This window comes from Zalophus californianus, chromosome 11, assembly GCF_009762305.2.
Source record: "Zalophus californianus isolate mZalCal1 chromosome 11, mZalCal1.pri.v2, whole genome shotgun sequence".
In the NCBI taxonomy this organism is placed as follows: domain Eukaryota; kingdom Metazoa; phylum Chordata; class Mammalia; order Carnivora; family Otariidae; genus Zalophus; species Zalophus californianus.
In genome coordinates this window covers 61,709,386-61,721,428 of record NC_045605.1, presented here as the reverse complement: position 1 = coordinate 61,721,428, position 12,043 = coordinate 61,709,386, and the positions used below count along the sequence as shown (strand labels likewise).

General features: G+C 38.7%; 1 protein-coding gene and 1 pseudogene across 1 annotated transcript; one reads left to right on the top strand and one right to left on the bottom strand.

Moving 5' to 3' along the window:
- Positions 1 to 120: 120 nt before the first annotated feature.
- Positions 121 to 214, bottom strand: LOC113915640 (annotated as a pseudogene).
- A 4,275-nt stretch (positions 215 to 4,489) lies between these two features.
- On the top strand, positions 4,490 to 11,824 carry LOC113914983 (olfactory receptor 52E8-like). Its single transcript, XM_027580626.2, is given in 3 exon segments — positions 4,490 to 4,571; positions 11,014 to 11,070; positions 11,073 to 11,824. Coding segments are annotated over 3 exon segments (891 nt in total).
- Positions 11,825 to 12,043: the final 219 nt, after the last annotated feature.

The window sequence follows — 12,043 nt, the reverse complement described above, 5'->3', positions numbered from 1 at the left end:
ACAAATAATCCTAAAATTTGTATGGAATCAAACAGGGTTTTATTAGTGACAATTTAATTGGGTAAAATTTGAATATCAGCAAGTATTTTTTACATGTTTTAACTGAATAATAAATATTATATATGTTATATATAATACATATTATATATAGTATGTATTAAACTGCTAAGTACAGATACTACACTTGATCTTAGCCAAAAGGCTGAGAAACGATATATATATAGTATTCATTATATATAATATATATATTATATATATTTCCACAACTTTCTGGTATCTATTGTTGCCGTTGAGAAGTATGTGGCTATTCTTTTTGTCTTTGGGATGTTGGAGTGTTAGTAAATGTGTATAGATTTTTTTTTTGAAAAGTTATTCTGTTTATAATTAATTCAGCTTTTTGAATCTTAAGATAATCCGGACATGATCCCTTTGAATATTCCCTCCCCTCCACCATTTTCTATATTTTTATGCAAATCCAGTTTGGTGTATATTGGGCCTTTCTTATTCAATTACCTTTATTTTTCACCTGTATTTTACATTCTATTCTCTGTCGAATTGGACTGCTTTCGGATTAAGCTCTGCAACTTCAGCTTCATTTTACCAATTTTCAACTCAGCTGTGTTAATCTTTTGTAATCTGTTATTTTTTTTTAAGTCAGTCACTGTACTTTTAAAATTTTCCATAAGGCTTAGTTTTCTTTTATTCAATTAAACCTGATAGGTTAATGCTCTCTTTTCATGTATTTTTAATTCAATTTTTTTGTTTCTTTAACTTATTTATTTATTTAAATTCAATTAGCCAACAGATAGAACATCATTAGTTTCAGATGTAGAGTTCAGTAATTCTTCAACTGCATATAACACCCAGTACCCAACACATCAGTCCCCTCCTTAATGTTCATCACCCAGTTACCCCATCCCCCTACCCACCGCCACTCCAGCAACCCTCAGTTTGTTTCCCATAGTTAAGAGTCTCTCATGGTTTGTCTTCCTCTCTGATTTCTTCCCATTCCAGTTTTCCCTTCCCTCCCCTATGATCCTCTGCATATTTCTTATATTCCTCGTATGAGTGAAACTATATGATAATTGTCTTTCTCTGATTGACTTATTTTGCTCAGCATAATACCCTCCAGTTCCATCTATGTCAATGTAAATGGTAAGATTTCCTCCTTTCTGCTGGCTGGGTAATATTCCATTATACACACACGCACACACACACACACACACATCTTTATCTATTCATGTATCGAAGGATATCTATGCTCCTTCCACAGTTTGGCTATTGTGGACATTGCTGCTATAAACATTGGGGTGCAAATATTCCTTCAGATCACTACATTTGTAGCTTTGGAGTAAATACTTAGTAGTGCAATTGCTGGGTTGTAGGGTAGTTCTATTTTTAGCTTCATGAGGAAACTCCATGCCATTTTCCAGAGTGGCTGTACCAGCTTGCATTCCCACCAAGAGTGTAAGAGGGTTCCCCTTTCTCCATGATCCTCTTAATTGATGCAGAACAAGCATTTGAGAAAATACAGCATCCTTTCTTGATTAAAATTCTCCACAGTAATAGAGGGAACATACCTCAATATCATAAAAGCCATATGCAAAAAGCCCATAGCAAATATCATTCTCAATGGGGAAAAACTGAGAGCTTTTCCCTTAAGGTCAGAAACACAACAGGGATATCCACTCTCACCACTGTTGTTCAACATAATACTGGAGGTCCTAGCCTCAGCGATGAGACAACAAAAAGAAATAAAAGGCATTCAAATTGGCAAAGAAGAAGTCAAACTCTCACTCCATAGATGACATGATACTTTATGTGGAAAATCCAAAAGACTCCACCCAAAATTGTAGAACTCATTCAAGAATTCAGCCATGCAACGGGATATAAAATCAATGCACAGAAATCAGTTGCACTTGTCTGCTCCTTCACTAAATGTATGGCTCCTCAAGATCCCTGGTACTCTGGAGATCTGTGTGTCTTAATTCTGCTCCTACTCTTGTGAGCATCCAAATTTTATGTTCTTTGTTCGTATGATCATTTAAAATGCAAACCCTTTTATTGTAAAAATTGATAAATGTTCCCATTACAGCCATAGATTCAGTATCTATTTAACTGTCTTTTTGGAGTGTTGAGTTTGGTAAGTTCTTTATAGACCTTGGATACCAGCCCTTTATCTGTAGTGTCATTTGCAAATATCTTCTCCCATTCTGTGCGTTGTCTCTTTGTTTTGTTGACTGTTTCCTTTGCTGTGCAAAAGGTTTTTATCTTGATAAAGTCCCAAAAGTTCATTTTGCTTTCGTTTCCCTTGCCTATAGAGACTTGTCTTGAAAGAAGTTGCTGTCGCCATTGTCAAAGAGGTTACTGCCTATGTTCTCCTCTAGGATTTTGATGGATTCCTATCTTACATTGAGGTCTTTCACCCATTTTGTATTTATCTTTGTGTATGGTGTAAGAGAATGGTCTAGTTTCATTTTTCTGCATGTGGTTGTCCAATATCCCCAGCACCATTTATTGAAGAGACTTTTTTCCATTGGATATTCTTTCCTACTTTGTTGAAGATTAATTAACCATAGAGTTGAGGGTCCATTTTTGGGCTCTCTATTCTGTTCCATTGATCTATATGTCTGTTTTTGTGCCAATACCATTCTATCTCGATGACTACAGCTTTGTAATATAGCTTGAAGTTAGGCAACATGATGACCCCAGCTTTGGTTTCTTTTTCAACATTCCCCTGGCAATTCAGGGTCTTTTTTGGTTCCATACAAATTTTAGGATTGTTTGTTCCAGCTCTGTGAAAAATGTCAATGGTATTTTTATAGGGATTTCTTTGAAAGTGTAAATTGCATAGACATTTTAATGATGTTTATTCTTCCAATCCATAGGCATGGAATATTTTTCCATCTTTTTGTGTCTTCCTCAATTTCTTTCATAAGTGGTCTGTAGTTTCTAGAATATAGATCCTTTACCTCTTTGGTTAGGTTTATTCCTAGGTATCTTATGAGCTATCCTATGACCCAGTGATTGTACTACTAGGTATTTACCCCAAAGATGCAGATGTAGTATAAAGAAGGGGCACTTGCACCCCAATGTTCATAGCAGCAATGTCCACAATAGCCAAACTGTGGAAGGAGCTGAGATATCCTTCAACAGATGAATGGATAAAGAAGATGTGGTACATATATACAATGGAATATTACTCAGCCATCAGAAGGATGAATACCCACCATTTGCATCGACATGGATGGAACTGGAGGGGATTATGCCAAGTGAAATAAGTCGATCAGAGAAAGGCAATTGTCATATGGTTTCACTCATATGTGGAACATAAGAAATAGTGTGGAGGACCACAGGGGAAGGGAGGGAAAACTAAATGGGTGGAAATCAGAGAGGGAGACACACCATGAGAGACTCTGGGCTCTGGGAAACAAACTGAGGGTTACAGAATGGAGGGGGGTGGGGAGATGGGGTAGCCAGATAACGGGTATTAAGGAGGGCATGTGTTGGAATGAACACTGGGTCTTATACGCAACTAATGAATCGTCAAACTCTACAACAAAAAATTATGATGTACTATATGCTGACTAACTGAACATAATAAAAAAAAAGTTTTTTCATCTCCCATTGCTTTTTGTTTACTTTCAAATGTCCTTACTTTCTTTTAAACATATGCATTTGAGAGGAGGCTTATTATATTTTACTTTGTTATTTAGCAACATGAGGATTTCTTTAGGCTACATGGTCTGCCATGAAATGGAAGTCAGAAATTTTCTTTACAGGGAGAACAAGACTAACTTATTCATGCTGTGTGTGGAATAAAACTTTAGTGTAGAATATGAGAAAATTTCATAAAAAAACAAGTGTTTGCATTCTATAACTTTGTGAGTTCTATTTGTGTAATTATCTTCTCTCCTTCTGGATCCAGCTGGACAGGTAATTAAGCTGGTTACCTGTGCTCTATCTACCTGAATTCAAAACATGTACTGAGATTATTCAAAGCAATCATTGATGTTGAATTATGTTATGTTGGTGACTCGATTTGGAGGAAAACATGAAAAGACAGATTAAAGTCCTGGTGTCATAGTTTAGAGCAGAATAACTTACCTGATCTTATGAAAAGAATAGAAGGAAGGAGAGAATGGAGGAAGGCATAGATGGGACAGAGAAAAAAAGAAGCAAAGGTAAAATAAGAAGGAAGGGAGGAAGTATGGAAAAAGAGAAAAGAGGAAGGCAGAATATAAGGAAGGAAAAAGAAAAAAGATATTGAGTGACTATAGTTAATATTTTCATATATATAATTGAGTAAAAACTCACAGTGAAATAATTGTCTTATCTTTGTGGGGCAATGAGCCTGAAAATTATATACCCAGTGCAGATGGCTGAGTAGCCTAGCCAGGACATTAAACCTGACTTTCACATTTGAAATCCAAGATGCCTTATGCTAAAAGTGAGTGTCAGAATTTCTTTCTCATGAGCCTTTGGACACATGGATTATTCCCTCACTGTGTGGGGACCAGGAAGTGTGAGGCATGGTGATCATTACAACATGGTGCAAAAAGAAAGTGAAGGTGATGATATTAACCAAAGCAGTATTTGTCCCACAACAGAAAAAAGACATGCAGAGAAGTGTGATCTTACAATCTCAGAAATATGTTCTAGCAGATAGTAGTTGGCTGGATAAACATAGTGTACAGATTTCCTTAGACTCCTCCAAAGGCCGCATCATACCTAGGAAGTCAAGGAAACTGCTCTCACCCAGCTCTGAGAAAGCATAGCACATGGACCCATAAACAGACCTCTTTTGGCTCCATTTATAGACAAATCAATATTTACTTTTTCAGGAGCAAGCGTAGGTCGAAGGAAACTCACAGCCTCTTTCTCAAACAGGACACAGTTCTTAATTCTGTTATAAACATCGAAGTGAAGGCAATAAATTCAGTGACTTTGTGGAGGAAATCCAGCAAGGTCTGTCCTTCCCTGGAATATTAACTCATCAGATACCCCACCCGCTGTGTCCTAACAGTAATGTCTCTTGACAAACCACAAGAACCCTGCACAAACTAAAGGAATGAGCAGATAATGCATTGCTCATTTAAATCCCATGTCAGACTCCTGATGTCATCCTAGCAAATGTCAAGGAGGGTTCCAGGAATATGTTTGGACAGTCCTGGACTAGGGATGGGACCTGGGTTCAAATGCTTGCATCCATCCACTGAGCTTCTAGTCCTGAGATGAAGCATACCAATGTTCCTCTCTTCATCCTTACCGCTGATGGGGGGATGACTGGAAAACATGGAAGGGTCTGAAAAGGGCCCCTTTGCTTCTCTCTTATGAGTCTAAAATAAAACCTGATGATCTACTTACTAATTACCTGGAGGAGGCAAACAGGCAGCAGGTCAGGCTGGATGGCTCACTGTCTCAGAGAGACCAGGGGAGCCACAAAATCTCTGGAGGTCTCCTACCACTTCTCACCCTTCCCACTGCACAGCTTGGAGTTCAGCTGACAATTAATGTGTATAAATGACAGAGACAAGACTAAGTTTCCTAAACTGAGTTCTTCCTCCTCCTTGACACACAGATAAATTTACATTTTCCAGGCTCACCTATAGTTAGATGGGGCTATAAGACTGAGTCTGGCCAAGGAGGTGGCACACACCTCTTCTAGACACATTTATAGCCTCCTTAATGTCCTCTACCCTCTCTCCCCACCTCCGACTAGTTGCACTTAAACCACTGAAGACATGAAGCCCTAGAAATGATGGAAATAAACAGTGGAAGGAGCTAGGTTTTTAAAAGACAGCCGTGGAGGAGAGCCTCCTATTCTACATGCATTGGATGGATATTCTCAAAAAAATAAACTCGTATGTGTTAAACCCCTAACACATTGGAATTGTTCGTTTCAAAAGCCAGCAAGTTATCCTGACTAACGCTGCAGACACTGAGAAAACTGACCACAAATCTTAGAAAGATCACACAACAAGGAAAGCTGACATGTCTACTAAATGGTAAGTCTAGGGGGAATTGTTGGTTATAGTTGAAAATAATTGTGTGTGTTTGCGATTGTTGATTCCATTGACAAGTTATTATGATAAGTAGATGAGCTTAGCAGAAAGTTGGCTGGTCTTCAAGCAGAAATTAATGATAATAGAGAAAGTCCATAAATGTGGAGTCTTGAAAAACTGTCCTACTGCTTGGGAGGTCAAAGGTTAAGAGAAAGTTTTAGATTGTCTTTGTAAAACACAGACTCACAGAAACCAGCCCTGAGAAGAGTAGATTATGTGTATAGTTGTCTTACTCAAGTCCAGTGGCCTTAGACACCATTACCTAAAAAGGAGTGGCATGGTGAACTGGAAAAGACAATAAAGAAATGAAAGAAAAAATTTTAAATTATGCTTAAGAAAATATGTGTGTGTGATTACTAGTGCATGAAACTGCCCTGATACAAATAGATCAGAAACCTGTTTTTTTTTATTTTTTTATGTTATGTTAATCACCATACATTACATCATTAGTTTTTGATGTAGTGTTCCATGATTCATTGTTTGCGTATAACACCCAGTGCTCCATTCAGTACATGCCCTCTTTAATACCCATCACCAGGCTAATGCATCCCTCCCCCCCCCCCAGAACCTTCAGTTTGTTTCTCAGAGTCCATAGTCTCTCATGGTTTGTCTCCCCCTCCGATTCCCCCCCTTCATTTTTCCCTTCCTGCTATCTTCTTCTTTATTTTTTAACATATAATGTATTGTTTGTTTCAGAGGTACAGGTCTGTGATTCAGCAGTCTTACACAATTCACAGCATTCACCATAGCACATACCCTCCCCAATGTCTATCACCCAGCCACCCCATCCCTCCCACCCCCCACCACTCCAGCAACCCCCAGTTTGTTTCCTGAGATTAAGAATTCCTCATATCAGTGAGGTCATATGATACATGTCTTTCTCTGATTGACTTATTTCGCTCAGCTTAACACCATCCAGTTCCATCCATGTCATTGCAAATGGCAAGATCTCATTTCTTTTGATGGCTGCATAATATTCCATTGTGTATATATACCACATCTTCTTTATCCATTCATCTGTCGGTGGACATCTTGGCTCTTTCAATAGTTTGGTTATTATGAACATTGCTGCTATAAACATTGGGGTGCACATACCCCTTCGGATCCCTACATTTGTATCCTTGGGGTAAATACCCAGTAGTGCAATTGCTGGATCATATGGTAGCTCTATTTTCAACTTTTTGAGGAACCTCAATACTGTTTTCAGAGTGGCTGCACCAGCTTGCATTCCCACCAAAAGTGTAGGAGGGTTCCCCTTCCTCCGCATTCCCGCCAACATCTGTCCTTTCCTGACTTGTTAATTTTAGCCATTCTGACTGGTGTGAGGTGATATCTCATTGAGGTTTTGATTTGGATTTCCTGATGCCAAGCAGTGTTGAGCACTTTTCCGTGTTTCTGTTGGCCATTTGGATGTCTTCTTTGGAGAAATGTCTGTTCATGTCTTCTACCCATTTCTTGATTGGATTATTTGTTCTTTGGGTGTTGAGTTTGATAAGTTCTTTATAGATTTTGGATACTAGCCCTTTATCTGATGTGTCATTTGCACATTCTTCTCCCATTCTGTCGGTTGCTTTTTGGTTTTGTTGACTGTTTCTTTTGCTTTGCAAAAGCTTTTTATTTTGACGATGTCCCAGTAGTTCATTTTTGCCCTTGCTGCCCTTGCCTTCAGTGGTTTCTAGGAAGACGTTGCGGTGGCTGAGGTTAAAGAGGTTGCTGCCTGTGTTCTCCTTTAGGATTTTGATGGACTCCTGTCTCACATTGAGGTCTTTCAACCATTTTGAGTATTTTTTGTGTGGTGTAAGGAAATGGTCCAGTTTCATTCTTCTGCATGTGGCTGCCCAATTTTCCCAACACCATTTGTTGAAGAGACTGTCTTTTTTCCATTGGACATTCTTTCCTGCTTTGTCAAAGATGAGTTGACCATAGAGTTGAGGGTCCATTTCTGGGCTCTCTGTTCTGTTCCATTGCCCTATGTGTCTGTTCTTGTGCCAGTACCATACTGTCTTGATGATGACAGCTTTGTAGTAGAGCTTGAAGTCCGGAATTGTGATGCCACCAGCTTTGCTTTTCTTTTTCAACATTCCTCTGGCTATTCGGGGTCTTTTCTGCTTTCATACAAATTTTAGGATTATTTGTTCCATTTCTTTGAAAAAAATGGTTGGTATTTTGATGGGGATTGCATTGAATGTATAGATTGCTCTAGGTAGCATTGACATCTTCACAATATTTGTTCTTCCAATCCATGAGCATGAACGTTTTTCCATTTCTTGGTGTCTTCCTCAATTTCTTTCATGAGCATTTTATAGTTTTCTGAGTACAGATTCTTTGCCTCTTTGGTTCAATTTATTCCTAGGTATCTTATGGTTTTGGGTGCAATTGTAAATGGGACTGACTCCTTAATTTCTCTTTCTTCTCTCTTGTTGTTGGTGTATAAGAATGCCACTGATTTCTGTGCATTGCTTTTATATCCTGCCACTTTACTGAATTCCTGTATGAGTTCTAGCAGTTTTGGGGTGGAGTCTTTTGGGTTTTCAACATAAAGTATCATATCATCTGCAAAGAGTGAGAGTTTGACTTCTTCTTTGCTGATTCGGATGCCTTTTATTTCTTTTTGTTGTCTGATTGCTGTGGCTAGGACTTCTAATACTATGTTGAATAGCAGTGGGGATAGTGGACATCCCTGCCGCGTTCCTGACCTTAGGGGGAAATCTCTCAGTTTTTCCCCATTGAGAATGATATTCGCTGTGGGTTTTTCGTAGATGGCTTTTATGATATTGAGGTATGTACCCTCTATGCCTATACTCTGAAGAGTTTTGATCAAGAAAGGATGCTATACTTTGTCAAATGCTTTTCCTGCATCTATTGAGAGGATCATATGGTTCTTGTTCTTCCTATTATTAATGGATTGTATCACATTGATTGATTTGTGGATGTTGAACCAACATTGCAGCCCAGGGATAAATCGCACTTGGTCGTGGTGAATAATCCTTTTAAAGTACTGTTGGATCGTATTGGCTGGTATTTTGGTGAGAATTTTTGCATCCATGTTCATCAAGGATTTTGATCTGTAATTCTCCTTTTTTATGGGGTCTTTGGTTTGGCGATCAAGGTAATGGTGGTCTCATAAAACGAGTTTGAAGTTTTCCTTCCATTTCTATTTTTTGGAACAGTTTCAGAAGGATAGGTATTAATTCTTCTTGAAATGTTTGGTAGACTTCCCCTGGGAAGCCATCTGGCCCTGGGCTTTTCATTGTTGGGAGATTTTTGATGACTGCCTCAATTTCCTTAGTGGTTATAGGTCTGTTCAGGTTTTCTAATTCTTCCTGGTTCAGTTTTCGTAGTTGATATATCTCTAGGAATGCACCCATTTCTTCCAGGTTATCTAATTTGCTGGCATAGAGTTGCTCATAAGATGTTCTTATAATTGTTTGTATTTCTTTGGTGTTGGTTGTGATCTCTCCTCTTTCATTCATGATTTTGTTGATTTGGGTCATTTCTCTTTTCTTTTTGATCAGTCTGGCCAGGGGTTTATCAATCTTGTTAATTCTTTCAGAGAACCAGCTCCTAGTTTCGTTGATCTGTTCTACTGTTCTTTTGGTTTCTCTTTCATTGATTTCTGCTCTGATCTTTATTATTTCTCTTCTCATGCTGGGTTTAGGCTTTATTTGCTGTTCTCTCTCCAGCTCCTTTAGGTGTAGGGTTAAGTTGTGTATTTGAGACCTTTCTTATTTGCTATATACTTTCCTCTTCGGAGTGCCTTTGCTGCATCCCAAAGGTTTTGAACAGTTGTGTTTTCATTTTCTTTTGTTTCCATGAATTTTTTAATTCTTCTTTAATTTCCTGGTTGACCCATTCATTGTTTAGTAGGATGCTCTTTAGCCTCCATATATTTGAGTTCTTTCCGACTTCCTCTTGTGATTGAGTTCTAGTTTCAAAGCATTGTGGTCTGAAAATATGCAGGGAAGGATCCCAATCTTTTGGTACTGATTGAGACCTGGTTTTTGACCTAGGATTTGATTTATTTTGGAGAATGTTCCATGGACACTAGAGAAGAATGTGTATTTTGTTGCTTTGGAGTGGAGTGTTCTGGATATATCTGTGAAGTCCATTTGGTTCAGTGTGTCATTTGAAGACTGTATATCCTTGTTGATCTTTTGCTTAGATGACCTGTCCATTTCAGTGAGAGGAGGTGTTAAAGTCCCCCACTATTAATGTATTGTTGTCGATGTGTTTCTTTCTTTTGTTATTAATTGCCTTATATAATTGGCTGCTCCCATGTTTGGGGCATAGATATTTACAATTGTTAGATCTTGTTGGATAGACCCTTTAAGTAGGATATAGTGTCCTTCCTCATCTCTTATTACAGTCTTTGGTTTAAAATCTAATTTGTCTGATATAAGGATTGCCACTCCAGCTTTCTTTTGGTGTCTGTTAGCGTGGTAAATTGTATTCCACCCCTTCGTTTCAATCTGGGGGTGTCTTTGGGTCTAAAATGAGTCTCTTGCAGACAGCATATCGATGGGTCTTGTTTTTTATCCAATCTGATAGCCTGTGTCTTTTGATTGGGGCATTTAGCCCATTTACATTCAGGGTAACTATTGAAATATATGAATTTAGTGCCATTGTATTGCCTGTAAGGTGACTGGTACTGCATGTTGTCTGTGTTCCTTTTTGGTCTATGTTGCTTTTAGGTTCTCTCTTTGCTTAGAGGAACCCTTTCAATATTTCTTGGAGGGCTGGTTTTGTGTTTACAAATTCCTTTAGTTTTTGTTTTTCCTGGAAGCTTTTTATCTCTCCTTTTATTTTCAATGACAGCCTAGCTGGATATAGTATTCTTTGCTGCATATTTTTCTCATTTATTGCTCTGAATATATCTTGCCAGTCCTTTCTGGCCTGCCAGGTCTCTATGGATAGGTCTGTTGCCAATATAATGTTTCTACCATTGTAGACCTTTTTAAATATCTTATTGCATTCCTGGGCAAATCTGCTGTCCTGTTTGTGGTCCAGATGAACATAGTCTCCATGAGCCCATGTACTACTTCCTGGCCATGTTGGACTCCATCGACCTGGGCTTGTCCACAGTCACCACCCCCAAAATGCTGGGTATCTTCTGGTTCAAATTCAGGCATATATCTTTTGAAAGCTGCCTTTCCCAGATGTTCTTCATCCACTTCTTCACTGCCATGGAGAGCATAGTGTTTGTGGCCATGGCCTTTGACTGCTACATTGCCATTTGTAAACCCTTTCAGTATACCCTGATTCTCACCAGCAAAATCATTAGCATCATTGCAGGCATTGCTATTCTGCGGAGCTGGTACATGGTGGCCCCACTAGTGGTTCTTCTCCTGAGGCTACCCTTCTGTGGCCACTATATCATCCCTCATACCTACTGTGAACACATGGGCATTGCCCGTCTGGCCTGTGCCAGCATCAAAGAGAACATTCTGTTTGGCCTTGGCAACATTTCTTTCTTATTATTTGATGTGCTCCTTATAATTCTCTCTTATGTCTGGACCCTCCATGCTGTCTTCTGCCTGCCCTCCAGGGATGCTCGACCTAAAGCTCTCAACACCTGTGGCTCCCACATGGGTGTTGTCTTAGCTTTTCTCACACCAGCATTTTTCTCTTTCTTGACACACCGATTTGGCCACAATATTCCTCAATATATCCATATTTTCTTGGCCAACCTATATGTGGTTTTTCCACCAGCCCTCGATCCTATAAACTATGGGGTCAGGACCAAGCAGATTAGGGAGTGAGTCCTGAGGGTTTTCCTCAAGACAGATAGCTAACCAGTTAGAGGTCTTGGAAAGTCTGTGTTAGATTTCATGTTTCCTGCATTGTAGAAAGTAGAGTTACTTTATGTCTAACCTAGTAGGAAGGAGGATAAATTGCAAGGAATATAAGACCAATAATATTATTTATCCAAAAACTGAAACTTTTCTTTAAGAATAATAATGAGAATGTTGGTGATGATA